Source organism: Tachypleus tridentatus, chromosome 3 (genome assembly GCF_004210375.1).
Source record: "Tachypleus tridentatus isolate NWPU-2018 chromosome 3, ASM421037v1, whole genome shotgun sequence".
NCBI lineage: Eukaryota > Metazoa > Arthropoda > Merostomata > Xiphosura > Limulidae > Tachypleus > Tachypleus tridentatus.
In genome coordinates, this window is record NC_134827.1 from 106,426,955 (window position 1) to 106,445,389 (window position 18,435).

The window sequence follows — 18,435 nt, forward strand, 5'->3', positions numbered from 1 at the left end:
TACTTGTTAATAGGTACGTCATTTGTTCTTTCACACAGACAATTTGTGTTCTAATATTTGTATCCTAGTCTGCGATACAATATACTTGTTAATAGGTACGTCATTTGTTGTTTCACATGGACAATTTGTGTTCTAATATTTGTATCCTAGTCTGCGATACAATATACTTGTTAATAGGTACGTCATTTGTTGTTTCACATGGACAATTTGTGTTCTAATATTTGTATCCTAGTCTGCGATACAATATACTTGTTAATAGGTACGTCATTTGTTGTTTCACACAGACAATTTGTGTTCTAATATTTATGTCCTAGTCTGCGATACAATATACTTGTTAATAGGTACGTCATTTGTTCTTTCACACAGACAATTTGTGTTCTAATATTTGTATCCTAGTCTGCGATACAATATACTTGTTAAATAGGTACGTCATTTGTTCTTTCACACAGACAATTTGTGTTCCAATGTTTGTATTCTAGTCTGCGATACAATATACTTGTTAATAGGTACGTCATTTGTTGTTTGTTATTTATCACTAAGCTACACAAAGGGCTACCTGTGCTCTATCTACCAAGGGTATCGAAAATCGCTTTTCTAGCGGTAAAAGTCTGCAGACATACCGCTCTGCCTGCCATCGGAATGGGCTAAGTTAGTTGATCTATTGCGGAGTCATGTGGAGAAATATTTATGTAAAACCTTCTGTGTGTTCCTTGCGCACGAAACATTGGTATGTTTGTAGTAACGTTACTCTTAGCCAAACAGCAGGTTTCATGTCATGGCTTTAATTATTTGTTTGTTTGGTTGTTTTGAATTTTCGCCCAAAGATACACGAGTGCCATCTGCGCTAGCCATCCCTAATTTAGCAGTGTAAGACTAGAGGGAAGGCAGGTAGTCATCACCACCCACCGCCAACTCTTGGGCTACTCTTTTACCAATGAATAGTGGGACTGACCGTAACATTATCACGCCCCCACGGCTCAAAGGGCGATCATGTTTGGTGTGACAGGGATTCAAACCTACGATTACGAGTCGAACGGCTTAACCCACCTGGTCATGTGGGACCATTACTTATCTGGTATCAATCGAATATGTATACAACGCTAACTATCATACACACCTTATTTTTAAGTGGTGACGAGTTTACAATTAATAGATGATCCCTTGACATTTTAAAATACTATGCTAATTCAACAATGCAACCATACAGTAAACGTAAAGAGACAGACAGACATGATAAGGCTGAGTATACGATCTTTAACCATTCTAATATTTCAGCCCTCCGGCACGTCTGCGGAGACTTACAACGCTTAAAACCGGGTTTAGATACTTCAATGTGTAGCCTTGTGTTTAACTACAAACAATGTAATGTATCCAGAGATAAACGCATTACTCCACTCGTAATGGAAAACGAAATGAATTTCCCTTCACTAAGGTTGGTTTCTCTAAACAATAGTTTGTACATACACTATTTGAAAAGAAATTATCCACACGCCTGCGCATAACCTTTGTAGGTCACGTGCAGCTATCAGCGAGTGGAGTTCTGTAAGTATATATATATACGTATATTATCTTTGTGAGTTCTTCAACTGATACACACGGTTCGTTTCTTGTGCGTCGGATAAAAGCCTTGTCTGTTAAAACGGGCCTCACCGTAATCGAATCTATATAAATATGTAACGACGTTGTCACTTCATCACTTAGGTAGTTTCAGTTCGCGCGCGAGAGCTTTGCAATGAGCTCACGGTTTTGTTCAACGATGTTCGGCTAACTAACCCTAGATGCAGATGAAAATTACAATAAGAGTTGAGAGAACGCTATTGTTACTGTCGTGATTAATCGGTCATAACATAAAATAAAAGACTGTATTATACACGAAAATGAGTCCACAGTTATTCTTGACTCGAACCTTGGTCAGTCTCGTGTTACTACATCAATCTATCTCTTGTTCATCGGGGAATCTATCAGGAAATGAACTAACAAAACTACTGACAGAACTCAGGTCAGAAGTAGACACGTTACGGGAGTTTCGCTACCAAGACCACGTCATCCTTAAAACTCTAGAAGAACGTCTCGGACGATTAGAGATGTCCACAAGTCCTCCTCTGACCACTGGTTCAAATATCAGATTACATTCTTCAACTCGTACGAACGTAAAAGGTACCAGCGACGACCGAACTGATGGGAAACACCGACTTTACCATCATCAGCAGCAGCAACGTCGTGTTCGATCCGGTCACGGATCTAAATCAGTCGGGGGGTTAAAGGAACAGCGCCGGGCCTTCAGCAAGCTGGACCACCAGTCACGACGGTGGCAGTTGGACTTGGCAGCGGGCGTCAGAAAGAGAAGGACTGATGTAGAAGAAGACAGTGAAAAATTGAGGTTGGAGACGGAGCTTCTGCGGATGGAGATCCGTCGATTCCAGCAGGACTTAAAAAGCTTGAGAACTGACAGAGTAAAGGACCTTGCCGCGTTAGCTCCACTTCGGGTGAGCCAAGCGACCAATATATGGTTACAGGAGACGGTGAAACAACTCCGGACAGAGATGAGAGAGATGGCAGAGTCGCTTAACGTCTCGGTGTCGCTCAATCGATGGGAGGCCTACGAGTCAAATATGGCGCTAATCAGATCCGACTATGATTCTCTTCAGAAAGAAGTCGGAACTCTTCAGATGATCCTTGAGAAGAACTCAGCATCTGTGAAACAACTCCAGACAGAGGTCCAGGACCTAAGAAGTCACTCTCAAAGGCTATCTGTAGACTATATGGATCTTTCCGAAAAAGTAAGTCCTTGACATTTTAATTGTTACATAATTTTTTTTCCGATTAAAAGGACCAAGGATCAAGTTCGCGCCATGCCACTGAACATACTTCATTCTTCGAGCTGTGGGCGCGTTATAAAAGTGACAGTCAGTTTCAGTATTTCTGTGTAAGGCACTGTTTAGGTCGAAAATACCAAAATCGGCATATAGTTCAAAATCGTTCAGCGATAATAATATACCAATAAAAATTCACTCAGCTTTTTCACACCTTACGGCTTTCTATGCGCGCCATCTTTCGGGTAACTTTATTACTTTATACTTTGCTACGCCTTTCACTTTTAAATATCACACCAACCTGTGTGTTAAATGAACATATTTTCCTATTCAAAATTCAGTGTTTTGTCAGTTTTGCCAAACTTCTCACTATTAAATTCTATCACGTTGTTTTTCTTGTTTTGTTCTTGGCAGTTTGTGGATTTCTTTATATGAGAGTAGAGATATTTATTAACATAAAGGACCTGACATGGCCAGGTGGATAAGGCAATCGACTCGTAATGTGAGAGTCGGGGTTTGAATTCCCGTCACACCAAACACGCTTGTCCTTTCAGTCGTGGGGGCGTTATAATTAAATTCATAAGTGTCTAGATAAAGAATGCATTTTTACAAATATAATAGGCCTAACACAGTGCCTTATGACAAGTATAATTAGTTATATTTATGCTTCTCCAACTTGTAAAAGATTCTGATTTAACAGTTGTCGATGTAACATATGGTTTGTGTATTTGTATAGTGTCCCGACCACTGCTGTGTTTGTTGTATCACTTCTAGGCTGAAGAGTTCTGTGGATTGAACGAAACGCGTCGACATTGCATATGGCGAATATAATGTGGTTGGAATACTGTGTTTTCCCACTCTTACAAAGAAATTCCTAAATCCTTAATGGACAGAAAATAATGTTTAAAAACATAACATGCCTAATACTATAAGCCAGGTGGTTAAGACACTCGACTCTTAGTCTGAGGATCGCGGGTTCGAATCCCGTCACACTAATCATGCTCGCCCTCTTAACCGTGGGAGCGTTATACGATATAACGTGACGGTCAATTCCACTATTCGTTGGTAAAAGAGTAGCCCAAGAGTTAGTAATGGATAGTGATGACTAGCTGCCTTCCCTCTAGTCTTACACTGCTGAATTACGGACGGCTAGCGCAGATAGCCCTCGTGCAGCTTTGTACGAAATTCAAAACAGACCAAACCTTTAACATAGTGATGATTCAAGGTCGTCTAATCACCTTTTTTACTTATGATTAGTTGGTTATAATGGATTACTTTGTTTGCTGTCTTAAATTATGTAATTTTGATCTATGTACGTAGCTTTCTGTTTATCAAAGTCTCTTAATAACTTTAATGTTTTATTATATGTAGTTTGTTTTTTATTGTTTTTTTTATTTGCACCAAGCTTATAAAGTGACACATTTGCTTTCTACATGTCGCGGGAATTGATCCCCGAATTTTAGAATTATAAAATCTAGAACTTACCGCTGAGCCATCGGGGTATTGTCATCTTACATTTCATTGTTTCTTTTTGAAATTCGCTAAAAACTACGCGAAAGCTATCTGAGTTAGTCTTCCATAATTTAGTAGTGAAAGACCAGAGGGAAGATAACTAGTCATCACCACCCACCGCCAACTCTTGGGCTACGCTTTTACGAACGAATAGTGGGATTAACTGTACCATTATAACTCCCCCACGGCTGTTAGGGCGAGTATGTTTATCATCTTGGAGAGAAACGAATAACGAGAGAGAAATGAGACGTAAAACCAACCTTATTTTAGAACTCTCCAACTAACTACTGGAAGTATCTATGTAATACAGGAACGTAACAAAATACGGTAGTGATTTAATTAAGCTAAGTATTATATTTCAAATGAAGACATTATGATAAAAATTCAACTTGGAAACGTCTGTCAGGAATACTGTAATTGTTCTACTGAGTTGTTTGGCTTTTTTTATATATATTTATCTTACATTAACCATACTCTAGCACGTTTTATTTATATGACGAAAGTTTTAAACACGATCTATTCATACAAACGGTTCGCGAGGAACCGTACAACCAGGGCCAAGTGTACCGATGAGTGTCCTTTTACCCAACACGCCGGTACACAAGCTCCATAATGTAAAAATAAATGAGTTCGATAATCGCGAATGTTCAAGAACAGATAACTAATTGTACAGTTGGCGTTTACAGTAATACAGTGTTCAAGAAGGGCCACTTACATAAACATCTTATGTGTTTATTTAGCAAGAACTTTTTACAGTAGTACAGTGTTCAAGAAGGGCCACTTACATAAACATCTTATGTGTTTATTTAGCAAGAACTTTTTACAGTAGTACAGTGTTCAAGAAGGGCCACTTACATACCCATCTTATGTGTTTATTTAGCAAGAACTTTTTACAGTAGTACAGTGTTCAAGAAGGGCCACTTACATAAACATCTTATGTGTTTATTTAGCAAGAACGTTTTACAGTAGTACAGTGTTCAAGAAGGGCCACTTACATAAACATTTTATGTGTTTATTTAACAAGAACTTTTTACAGTAGTACAGTGTTTAAGAAGGGCCACTTACATAAACATTTTATGTGTTTATTTAACAAGAACTTTTTACAGTAGTACAGTGTTTAAGAAGGGCCACTTACATAAACATCTTATGTGTTTATTTAGCAAGAACGTTTTACAGTAGTACAGTGTTCAAGAAGGGCCACTTACATACACATTTTAGCACGCCTTTCTACTGTTCCACAAATACCTGTTGATACCATAAATTAATGTATAAAAGAAGCAAAATGGAGAAAAAAGAAAGAAATATATGGAAGAGGGCACTAATTTCTGAAACATGTCAAACAGATACAAAAGGTAGGTGAAAACGCAGAATGTTTATGATAAAATACCATTATATTAATGTAGTTACATACGTATTGGAAAATCGTTGCAAATAATTAAATACATGAAACAAAATACAGTAATAAATATAGATAAAGGTTCAGTCAGCTATATTATCAATATTTGGGTTTATTCTTTTGAATTTCATACAAAGCTACTCGAGGGCTATCAGTGCTAGCTGTTTCTAATGTACAGTAATGATAGATTAGAGGGAAGGCAGCTAGTCATCACCACCCGTCGCAAACTATTGGGCTAGTCTTTTACCAATGAACAGTCACATTATCCATCCCCACTGCTGAAAGGGTGACAATTTTTAGTGACGAGGATTCGAATCTGCGATCCTCAGATAACGAGTCGAGCACCCTATCCACCAGGGTGTGCCAGAACATTTGGACAGTAAAGTTAGAGATTGTTTTTTGAATTTTGCGCAAAGCTACACGAGAGTTACCTGCGCCAGCCGTCCATAATTTATCAGTTTAAGATCAGAGGAAAGGCAGCGAGTGAACATCATCCACCGCCAACTCTTGGGCTACTTTTTTACCAACGAATAGTGGGATAGACCGTAAAAATATAACGCCCCCATAGCTGAAAGGATGAGCATGTTTGTTGTGATGGAGATTGGAATCCGCAACCCTTAGATTACAAGTGAAGCTCCTTAACCACCTGGCCATGCCGGGGCCCATAAAATTATAGGTTATTTCTAGATGATTATTTTAAAAAATATATTTCAAACAACGTTTCGTCTCTGTGGTATCAGTGACACTGGCTGAAATAAAAAGTTTATTTTTCATATTAGCTGGAAAACAATGGGTTTTTCCCAATTCTATTGACAAAATTTCCAAATCATTCCAGTATCCATTACACATTTTACAAAATACTTCCGTATTGTTAACAAGTGGCGAGACAGTTTCATTTCTTCTATTCCTTCACTAGCCACAGTTTTATCTGTCTTCTGTTCCCTCACTAACCACAGTTTCATCTGTCTTCTGTTCCTTCACTAACCACAGTTTCATCTGTCTTCTGTTCCTTCACAAGTCACAGTTTCATTTATTCTATTCCTTCATTAGTCACAGTTTTATCTGTCTTCTGCTCCTTCATTAGTCACAGTTTCATCTGCCTTCTGCTCCTTCACTAACCACAGTTTCATCTGTCTTCTGTTCCTTCACTAACCACAGTTTCATCTGCCTTCTGTTCCTTCACTAACCACAGTTTCATCTGTCTTCTGTTCCTTCACTAACCACAGTTTTATCTGCCTTCTGCTCCTTCACTAACCACAGTTTTACCTGTCTTCTGTTCCTTCACTAACCACAGTTTCATCTGTCTTCTATTCCTTCACTAACCACAGTTTCATCTGTCTTCTGTTCCTTCACTAGTCACAGTTTCATCTGTCTTCTATTCCTTCACTAGTCACAGTTTCATCTGTCTTCTATTCCTTCACTAACCACAGTTTCATCTGTCTTCTGTTCCTTCACTAACCGCAGTTTCATCTGTCTTCTGTTCCTTCACTAACCACAGTTTTACCTGTCTTCTGTTCCTTCACTAACCACAGTTTCATCTGTCTTCTATTCCTTCACTAACCACAGTTTCATCTGTCTTCTGTTCCTTCACTAACCACAGTTTCATCTGTCTTCTACTCCTTCATTAGTCACAGTTTCATCTGCCTTCTGCTCCTTCACTAACCAAAGCTGGATTATTTACTTTGAAGGCGTATCAAGGATGAATCCCATATCCGCTGTGATCGTTGAAGGTTATGAATCTGTCTTTTAGTAGTTATCTTGTTACCTGTGCCCTCTGGAAAATATCATCTCTAGTTCTTTTCTGGACTTTGTATCGCACATTGAATTGTTTTCACTTTTGTTGTGACCCCTTTTTAAACCCTTTTTTACTCAGTTCAATACAAATCCTGTTATTAAAACGTAATGACAATTAGTTGTTTACAAAATGGCCACAGTAGTGGTATCCAATCATCGAAATGAGTAGATCGGATATAAACGAAGAATTTAGATACCATGTCAGAACAATACAACTATTCAACTCCATCCACCACCAACTGATGGGTTACTCTTTACTAATGAACAACAAGGTTGACTGCACATTATAACGCCCTCGCCCAGCTTAAAGGGCAACATATATGGTGGGATGAGGATTCTCTTCGCGACCCTCAGATTGCGAGTCAAACGTCCTAACCACCTGGCTATTCCTGGCCAAAATTCTGAAGCAGTTTGTTTGTTTGTAGTTAAACACCAATCTACACAATGGGTTGTTTGTGCTCTGCCCCCCACGGGCAATGGCGTTGTAAGCCCGTAGACGTACAGCCGTGCTACGAAAGGCTGCACCCGAGAGCAAAAGACTTAATTTTGTAAACAAAAATCTTTATTATACGATGTCGCATTTGAATTTAGTTGGACCAGCGAAGCATTAAAAGTTTCAGTTGTTTCACGTACGGAATAATATTAAGCGACAGCAGTTTACAGTCAGCCCATCAAGCAGTGTGACTGAACTACTTTGTTTTGTTTTGAATTTCGCGCAAAGCTACACGAGAGATATCTGCTCTAGCCGTCCCTATTTTAGCATAGAAAGACCAGAGGGAAGGCAGTTAATCACCACCACTCACCGCCAACTCTTGGGCTACTCTTTTACCAACGAATAGTTGGAATGACCGTCACATTAAATCGCCCCCACGGCTAAAAGGGCGAGCATGTTTGGTGTGGCGAGGATTCCAACACGCGACCCTCAGATTACGAGTCGAGTTCGTTAACCACCTGGCCATGCCATGAGCTGGAGTTCAATGTATATATAAAATATATGTAAGATTTTAGTTGCAAGGGGAAAAAAGAAAGGAAGAGATAGAGAAATAAATTAAAATATAGGTTTAAAATTATAATATAGGTTTAAAATTATAACATAGGTTTAAAATTAAAATATAGGTTTAAAATTATAATATAGGTTTAAAATTATAACATAGGTTAAAAATTATAATATAGGTTTAAAATTATAACATAGGTTTAAAATTATAACATAGGTTTAAAATTATAACATGGGTTTAAAATTATAATATAGGTTTAAAATTATAACATAGGTTTAAAATGGACGTAGAATAGTGTTAATTATTAGAACTTCTATATGGTTGTTATTATATTAACTACGTTTTACCTCAGCATAACAAAACAAAATATTATTGTGGCACAAACTTTCTAAACATATATCGGGTTATAACAGTCGGTAGTGTTCTCAGAGTTTACATAGATATGGTGTTCCGAGTCTTTCGTGTTGCCAGTGTTTAATGTTCTCAGAGTTTACATAGATATGGTGTTTCAAGTCTTTCGTGTTACCAGTGTTTAATGTTCTCAGAGTTTAATGTAACATAGGTATGGTGTTTCAAGTCTGTCGTGTTACCAGTGTTTAATGTTCTCAGAGTTTGTTGTAACATACATATGGTATTAGAAGTCTGTCATGTTACCAGTGTTTCTTGTCTCAGAGTTTGATGTCACATACATATGGTGTTAGAAGTCTGTCGTGTTACCAGTGTTTCGTGTCTCAGAGTTTGATGTAACATACATATGGTGTTAGAAGTCTGTCATGTTACCAGTGTTTCTTGTCTCAGAGTTTGATGTCACATACATATGGTGTTAGAAGTCTGTCGTGTTACCAGTGTTTCGTGTCTCAGAGTTTGTTGTAACATACATATGGTGTTAGAAGTCTGTCGTGTTACCAGTGTTTCGTGTCTCAGAGTTTGTTGTAACATACATATGGTGTTAGAAGTCTGTCGTGTTACCAATGTTCAGCATTCTCACAGTTTGACGTAACGGAAATGCGGTTTTACTCAAACTACAAGAAAAGACACACGTGTCTGATAATCTGCCTTTCTACCACACGTGTCTGATAATCCGCCTTTCAATTATCATTCCAAAAGCGGTGAAATATAACAACATCATTGACGTTCACATAGTCATTTAAGAACAGTTTTACTTGGTACGTAAAAACTACTCCAGACAAAATTATTGCAATAGGTTCAGGTTTCTAGCCAATAGCAGCATCTAGGTTTACTCTCGAGCCCAACAGCATTCCAAACTGCTATTCACCATCTGTCGTTTTGTTTTTGTTTTTACAGGTCAACTCGTTCAAAAATGAAGTAGGAATCCGGGTAACGACCAGAAGAAGTGCCTTAAGGAAATCTGTTTACCAGGTAAGAAAGTGTCGCTAGACAGAAGAGGTGTGTCCTAAGTGTCCTTTTCGAATTCCCAGACTGTCCTTCATCCCTTCTCCAGCTTTAAAGCCTTAATTTCTCCTTCACATGTGTTTAAAAAGTTCCCTGTTGAAAAGGATGACGGTCGATCGAAACAATGTCACGTGACTGTATTCTACGTCAGTTGCGCACACGCTAGGGGTAGCACTCTTAAGGGAGTTGAAGAGTCATTAGAGGGCACAGATCTATTACTATAGAAGCATATAAATTATATCTCAAATGTTTGTTTGTTTTTATAATTTCGCGCAAAGCTACACGAGGGCCATCTGCGCTAGCCGTCCCTAATTTAGCAATGTAAGACTATAGGAAAGGCAGCTTGTCATCACCACCCACCGCCAACTCTTGAGCTACTCTTTTACCAACGAATAGTGGGACTGACCGTCACATTATAACACCCCCACGGCTGAAAGGGAGAGCATGTTTGGTGCGACCGGGATTCGAACCCGCGACCCTCGGATTACGAGTCGATTGCCTTAACCACCTGGCCGATTATATTAGTAGGAACTTGGATTAAGATGTTCAACCTGAACGACAATTTATTCATACGTGGACTAAATGATCACGATTTGGTCAGAGACTCCTTGGGTCCAGAAGTAGTTAATCCTAACTTTGAACTACTGACCAAAGGAAAGGCAGTCAGCCCACAACACCTGTAAAATATAAAATGGCTTTGCTCGGCGCTTTAAGTAGAATAACGAGATTGACTGTCACTTTTATAACGCACGTCTCAAACTTTTGGAACCGCAGCTAATTGCTGAGTAATTTTGGGTCCTTTAAAGAGTAAAGCAAAAATGGAATATTTATGTTTCAATTTCAATACTATACTAAATGACCATAGACGGCTGAAAGGGCGAGCATGTTTGGTGCGATCGGGATTCGAAACCGCGACCCTCGGATTAGGAGTCGAACGCCTTAACACGCTTGGCCATGCCGGGCCTCTTTTATTGTTAAACTTACATAATTTTAATTGTTTGAACACCTCACTGTTGTAGTTAACTGACATTTTAGCTTGTCTACTATACACACAATATCAACACACGTGTCTTAACGGCATATCCATAGAAATAAGCATCACTGTGATCACAAAAAATGAATGACTTTGTATGCATAGTTGTTTGGGAGGGGTGCATTGAGATAACATCTCATTACGAACGTTGTCAAATCAGTATCACTGGTTATTACTACTTTTACTTTTTGTTTAATTTGAATACTTTTCAAGATACTTAGAAAAACGAACAACGAAGCTGGATTTTTTTTCTTTTTTCCTGATTAGAAAAACGTAAAGAAGAAATCGCTGGCGTTCCAGAGTCCACTGAGAAACCACGGTTCTAGAGATGGAGGAACTGATGTGATTGGCTATCACGAGTTTAGTAAGTTGAAAGTCAAATCAAATTTGTTTCTCTTGTAATATTCAAAATCCATAATTTCAAATAGTCGAGCATAAACGTTACTATTGAATTCCACCATAAAATATCGTATTTTACAGCAAAGCCACATTAGGTTATCTGTTTGTGTGTGTGTTTTCATATACCAAAGCCACATTAGGCTATCTGTTTGTGTGTGTGTTTTCATATAGCAAAGCCTCATTAGGCTATCCGTTTGTGTGTGTGTTTTCATATAGCAAAGCCACATTAGGTTATCTGTTTGTGTGTGTGTTTTCATATAGCAAAGCCACATTAGGCTATCTGTTTGTGTGTGTGTTTTCATATAGCAAAGCCACATTAGGCTATCTGTTTGTGTGTGTGTTTTCATATAGCAAAGCCACATTGGGCTATCTGTTTTTTTGTGTGTTTTCATATAGCAAAGCCACATTAGGTTATCTGTTTGTGTGTGTTTTCATATAGCAAAGCCACATTAGGCTATCTGTTTGTGTGTGTGTTTTCATATAGCAAAGCCTCAGTAGGCTATCTGTTTGTGTGTGTGTTTTCTTATAGCAAACCACATTGGGCTATCTGCTGAGCCCACCGAGAGGGATCGAACCCCTGATTTTAGCGTCGTAAATCCGTAGACTTACCGCTGTAATAGCGGGGGGCAGGCTATCTGTTGCATGTCCCCCTGTGGAATCGCAACCCGAATTTTAGTGTTGTAAGTCCGTAAATTTCCTATTGTTGCACCGGAGGACTAAAACGTGGGGTTTATCATGTTGACTTGAAAATTAAGATACGATAAAATTATTTATATTTAAAAGTTACGAAGTTTAGGTCTTTCTTTTATCTGGCAGCCTTTATCGAAACATTTCTAACTTTGTTTAACGCAAACCGAAGTTTATTACGAGACATTTACAACAATGTAAGCAAAATATTGACCTAATATGTATGTAAAAACGACTCGTTTGGATTGAGCATTTTTTTACGTAGAGGAGCGAACAACGGTCATCGTCAGGTTCAGAAAAAAAGAAAGAGGTAACTGACCGGAAGCTGACCACATGTTTCAAAGGGGTTGTGTAACTGAGTGTTGGAATGTAGAGGGCGTGCTTAGATGTTTGAATATATAATTTCATATTATTTATTTTATTATTATTATTTATTATATTATTTTCGATATAGGTATAAAGGTGTTCCTTTGTATTGGCTTATTTTGGGTTTAAGTTGTTGTATAAGTAAGGCTTCATAAATTTTGCGTTTGTTTATGTTTGTTTCTTTATTTAGTATTTTGGTGTCAGTTACCTCTCTCTTTCTTTGTGAACCTGACGATGACCGAAGAAGGTCGAAACGTTGTTCGCTCCTCTACATAAAAAATTTTCTCTACCCAAACGAACCATTTTTACATATATAATTTTCTCTACAAGTGGGTTTTCTCGACATCACTGATTAAAATAACAACCTACATCTCCAGGATGTATCTTTAATGTCTCAATATTTTCCGATTACAGCTTCGTAAAGTTTCACTTTGAACTACGTTAGCGAGTTTGTATGTTATTGATAGTTCCCGACGAAGATGAAATAGCGAAACACTGAGCCATTAAAGATATGTTCTGAAAACATACGTCATAATTTTACTTCCATTAATAGAAACATGATGTCACGAAACAGAACATCTGAAAGATACTTCGATCCGATGGAATTATTTAATGTACACAAATTCGGCGCGAAACAGGCTATAATCGATTGCTGCATACGTGAGAAAAACCATAAATTTATTGAATATCATGTCCACGTGATAAAAGCTCGAAGCTGAAACCGTGTATCAGTTTGAAATTCGAATCAAGCAGTCAATCAGATTTGTTTATATGTTTGTTGAGGGCCTGTAGTGCCAATTTTTTATTGCACTCGACTCGCAATCTAAGGGTCGTGGGTTCGAATCCAGGTCCCATCAAACATGGTCGCCCTTTCAGCCGTGGTGGTGACGGTAAATCCCACTATTTGTTTGTAAAAGAGTAACCCAAGCGTTGGTAGTGGGCGGAGATGACTAGCTGCCTTCTCTCTAGTCTTACACTGCTAAATAAGGGACAGTTAGTGCAGATAGCCCTCGTGTTGCTTTCAGAAAATGGCCCGGCATAGCCAAGCGTGTTAAGGCGTGCGACTCGTAATCTGAGGGTCGCATCCCCGTCGCGACAAACATGCTCGCCCTTTCAGCAGTAGGGGCATTATAAAGTTACGGTCAATCCCACTATTCGTTGGTAAAAGAGTAGCCCAAGAGTTGGCGGTGGGTGGTGATGACTAGCTGCCTTCCCTCTAGTCTTACACCACTAAATTAGGGACGGCTAGCACAGATAGCCCTCGAGTAGCTTTGTGCGAACTTTCAAAAAATCAAACAAAACAAACTTTTAGCAAAATTTAAAAACAAATTTGTTTATTGAATTTCTCGCAAAGCTACTCGAGAGCTATCTGCGCCAGTCGTCCCTAATTCTGAAGTGATAGAATAGAATGAAGGCAACTAGTCAATACTATCCACCTCCAACTTTTGGGCTACTGTACAACGAATAGTACAACGTAATATTATGACGCATCCCACGACTGTTACGGTAGCAGGATTCTAAAACCACAGCCTGCAGACTTCGTGTGAATCGGTGCACAAGCCACCAGACCACAGTTAGTTTGGACAAAGAAACATCCTTCAAGTCACGAGCTAAGATCTGTCAGACAGATGAGGGGGGGGCATCTGTTTATTGAAATCATTTCCCACTCATGTTAACCCTTTGAATAAAAACAGCATTCAAACTCGCCCACGGCAGCTCAGCGGTAAGCCTCAGAACTTGCTAAAATTCGAGTTTCAATGCCCACGCCCATTGTGTAGCTTTACGCTCAACCACGTACAACCATCTAGAATAGCTCGTTACTTAGGCAATTCAACAGGTCATATGAGAAAACTGTTGCTTGGAATAAACAAAACTGCGTTTGTTTGTTTGTTTCTAAGAAGTGAAAGCTGAGATACTGGCCATACGAGTTCAGGTTTAAATACGTAAGATTACCGTAAAACTAATGTATCGTGTCCTAACCAAAGACCTGGGATCAAATTCTGTCCAATCTCAAGTTTCACTTCTTCAGGAGAACTCAAACTTTACAGGACGGAGTGACACACTTGTAAACTTAAATGTGTCACAAACGTAAACTTCCGTCCGATGAAGTCTGAAGTCTTTTCTGTGAAAATGTAAGCGTCTGATAAGTTACCTATTTTCTGTACAGAAAATCTCCATCGTCTACGTCATCACAGAAATATGAAGATGGAAGTTACCACGATACAACAATCCATAAAAGAAATGGTAAACAAACATGCAAAAATCCAAAGAGAGATCCTTTGTTTGAAGAGAAACTTCTCCAGTCTGAACTCGACTTTACAAGTTTTTGCACAAAATATTGATAGGATAGAAGACGAAAACACAAACAGAAGGGAACAAAAGTGTCCTCTGGTTCCACAGAATCAAGAATGTGAAGGGAAGAAGGAAAATATCGACCAAAAGTTCCAGGAAACCAAACCAGAACCTGAAAATGTTACACACATATTAACCACAGTCGATAAACTCAATTATTCAATCCTTAGGCTTTCTGAAGCTCTTGAGGTCATGGAAAACCAGTTCGATGAAAGCATCCGTGGTCTTCAAAAAGACGTCTCAAAATCTGACCTAACTATAGGTCAGTTAAGATCTTCTATCAAAGTCCTACGAGAAGATCAAAGTGATCACTATAAAGTCCTCAATACATTAAAAAAGAACTTTTCACTCTTAAAGACTCAAGCGAAACGTTACGCATTTCTTTCTGTTCAAAATGATGTGCTCAACCAGTCTTTACAAGAGTGTAGAACCAACAATAAGGACATTTTACAAGGAGCGAGGGTAGAGAACTTTGAGTACAGAGTAAAACCTGAAGCACAAATTACCGATTACCAGTCGAAACTAGATACGTTGTGTAAATCGTTTTCAACAGCTTGGGTAGAACAACATGGAGAATTAAAACACCGAATCAGAAATATAAGGACAACAATGTTACAGATGAAGTCTAATTACTCTGGTCTAAAGAGTGATGTTTCAAAGTTTCTGAACTTATTGCCAAAAGGTATGTTACTAACTGTTACTGCTATAAATAAATTTGATACAAGACAGTTACAACACGTACGTATGATATATTAATTTGACATTTCAATGATTGTAACGCGATACGACAAACGAAGACTGGTTAATGGTCTTTTAACCTGTTCAATGCCGTAGACGAGATAACTCGTCCCAGCCGATCGATAACACAGTGCCACGGACGAGTTAATTCGTTCTCAATAATACCTAACTTCAACGATAGATGTCAGCACCATACATGACCTACTTATAAATTATTTCACTTTCGATCCAAAATGGCGTCACGAAAAAAGTTACAAAATGAAGAAGCATTAGCGTAGTATTGTAGCAGCTGAAATACTTGGCAGTCAACAGGTTAATATCATGGTATTTCTATACCAATATCTAAGGACTTTTGTTCGATGACCATTAACTGTCTTTATCAAATTTTACTTCTGTGTGTGTGTATTGCTATGTAGGAATGGTTTGAATATTTTAGTTTATTGAAGGGTTAGAACACCATTTAGATATTATTTAAATAAACATCAATAAATGTTTTTAAATTAGTTATATATACTACCATCTGTAATCACCAGCATTGTTTCCTTCACGTCTCTTTCAGACTGTTCCATGAAAGAGATGACAATGTTACCAGCACAGTATAAGAGCGGTGTTTATTTGATCCGTCCTCAGGGTACAGAGTCCGTCACTTCTGTATACTGTGACATGGACACTGCTGGTGGTTTTTGGACTGTAATCCAACGCAGGGTAGACGGATCGCAGGATTTCTATCGTTCCTGGAAGGAATACAAATGGGGATTTGGTGAGATAGGAGGAGAATACTGGTTAGGCAATGATGCAATCCACCAGATTACTGCTTCGGACAATTGCACTCTAAGAGTCGACATGTGGGACACCTTTGGTAACTACAGGTATGCCGAATACGACGTGTTTTACGTTGCAAACGAAACTGATAATTACCGTTTGCTGATTGGTGGTTACCATGGAAACGCTACTGACGCGATGGGGAATCACAACACGATGCCTTTCAGTACCAAAGACCGCGATAACGACGCCAGTACCACGCACTGCGCAGTGTACTATTCCAGCGGTTGGTGGTACAACAACTGTCAATACGTCAACATTAACGGCAGGTTCAATATTGGACTCACGTGGTATGACACTGACAAGCACGAGTGGGTGCAGCTCACCAAAGTCGAGATGAAACTGAGACATTTTTAAACAAACTACCAATACAAATAGAACATCTGACTTTTGGCTAAAAGTTAGGCTTAATGAAAAAGATTTTCACTTTTCGTACTAATTATTTAATTAGTTATAAATAATTGAAGAAAATATTTGAATAAATGAATCTTCAGAGAACCTAGTCTGACTGGAACCTAGTGGTGAACAGTGTTTCCATCTCTAAGCTGAAGTGTTTTCCATACAAGCCTCCATATATGTATATATCCAGGGACACTGAGAGGTCAGTACTTGCGCCACCTACCTTTCGTAAAGCATCCTAAATAATAATAATAAAAAGAGGCAGAGAGGGTAGAGAAAATAGTCGTTATTTTTGGCGCGCAAAGCTTACAAAAGACAACTATGTGTGTTCTGTCCACCATGGTAAACCGAACTCCAGGATTTAGCGTTGCATGTCCGTCAGGTAGGTGGCCCGCCATGGCCAGGTAGTTAAAGCGCGCGACTCGTAATCCGAGGATCGCGGGTTCGAATCCCCATCATACCAAACATGTTCGCCCTTTCAGTCGTGGGAGCGTTATAATATTACGGTCAATCCCACTATTCGTTGGTAAAAGAGTAGCCCAAGAGTTGGCGGTGGACGGTAATGGCTAGCTGCATTCCCTCTAGTTTTACACTGCAAAATTAGGGACGGCTAGCGCAGATAGTCCTCGTGTAGCTTTGCGTGAAATTCAAAAATCAAAACAAACCGTAAGCTAGCCGCTAACTCACTAGGGGACAGAGAGAGTAATAGATACTGGTAATTATTGTTTGTTTGTTTGTTTTATATAGATGTCAAAATCTTGGTAAACTCTTTATTTTTAAAACTAGTTGTGCCCGACGTTATGCCTACTTACAAGTATTAAATTTCCGTCTCATTTTAATATTATTATGATTAAGGCATCTCCGAAATGCTCTTCAGTCACGAAAATTGTTTGCTTGTTTGTTTTTGAATTTCGCACAAAGCTACTCGAGGGCTATCTGTGCTAGCCGTCCCTATTTTAGCAGTGTAAGAGTAGAGGGAAAGCAGCTAGTCATCACCACCCACCGCCAACACTTGGGCTACTCTTTTACCAATGATTAGTGGGATTGACCGTCACATTATCACGCCCCCACGGCTGGGAGGGCGAGCATGTTTGGCGCGACGGGAATGCGAACCCGCGACCCTCAGATTACGAGTCGCACGCCTTAACACGCTTGGCCATGCCGGGCCTGTCACGAAAATAACAACAATTATTGTAGATGGAACTTGGATATTAGTTCACGTTTTTACACGTTCCTTGTTTTGGTTAATATTGTTCATCAGTTTCTGCTCTTACGAAAATCAAATGTCAGGTTTGCTTCCATAAATAATGACGTTTAGTTATGACATTCGAAACTATTCAGGCCGGTATGGCCAGGTGGTTAAGGTGCTCGACTCGTAATCCAATGGTCGCGCGTTCGAATCCCTGCCACATCAAACATGCTCGCCCTTTCAGCTGTGGAGGTGTTATAATTTTACGGTAAATCTCACTATTCGTTGGTAAAAGAGTAACTCGTGAATTGGCGGTGGGTGATAAAGACCAGCTGCCTTTCCTCCAGTCTCACACTGCTACATTAGGGACGGCTTGCGCAGATAGCCCTCTTGTAGCGTTGCACGAAATTAAAAGAAAGAAACAAACAAACATCTTGGCCATAGGAGGGTGAAAAACAGGACATAGACAGTTGTTTTTTTAACCTATCCTCTGTTCGTTCATGTTTTTTTTACAATCTATCTTATAC

General features: G+C 39.0%; 1 protein-coding gene across 1 annotated transcript; it reads left to right on the forward strand.

Annotated features, from left to right (window-relative positions):
* The first annotated feature begins 1,598 nt into the window (after positions 1-1,598).
* LOC143247680 (uncharacterized) lies at positions 1,599-16,822 on the forward strand. Its single transcript, XM_076496070.1, has 5 exons — positions 1,599-2,780; positions 9,816-9,890; positions 11,224-11,320; positions 14,576-15,442; positions 16,058-16,822. Exons 1-5 carry the CDS (start codon positions 1,878-1,880, stop codon positions 16,675-16,677), a joined length of 2,562 nt encoding a protein of 853 aa, XP_076352185.1. The 5' UTR covers positions 1,599-1,877; the 3' UTR covers positions 16,678-16,822.
* The last annotated feature ends 1,613 nt before the right edge of the window (positions 16,823-18,435 follow it).

Coding starts and splice junctions, on each gene's coding strand:
- LOC143247680 (XM_076496070.1), top strand. CDS start 1,878: ATGAGTCCACAGTTATTCTTGACTCGAACCTTGGTCAGTCTCGTGTTA. Junction 11,321..14,575: donor GATTGGCTATCACGAGTTTA/GTAAGTTGAAAG, acceptor TTTTCTGTACAG/AAAATCTCCATCGTCTACGT. Junction 15,443..16,057: donor TCTGAACTTATTGCCAAAAG/GTATGTTACTAA, acceptor CGTCTCTTTCAG/ACTGTTCCATGAAAGAGATG.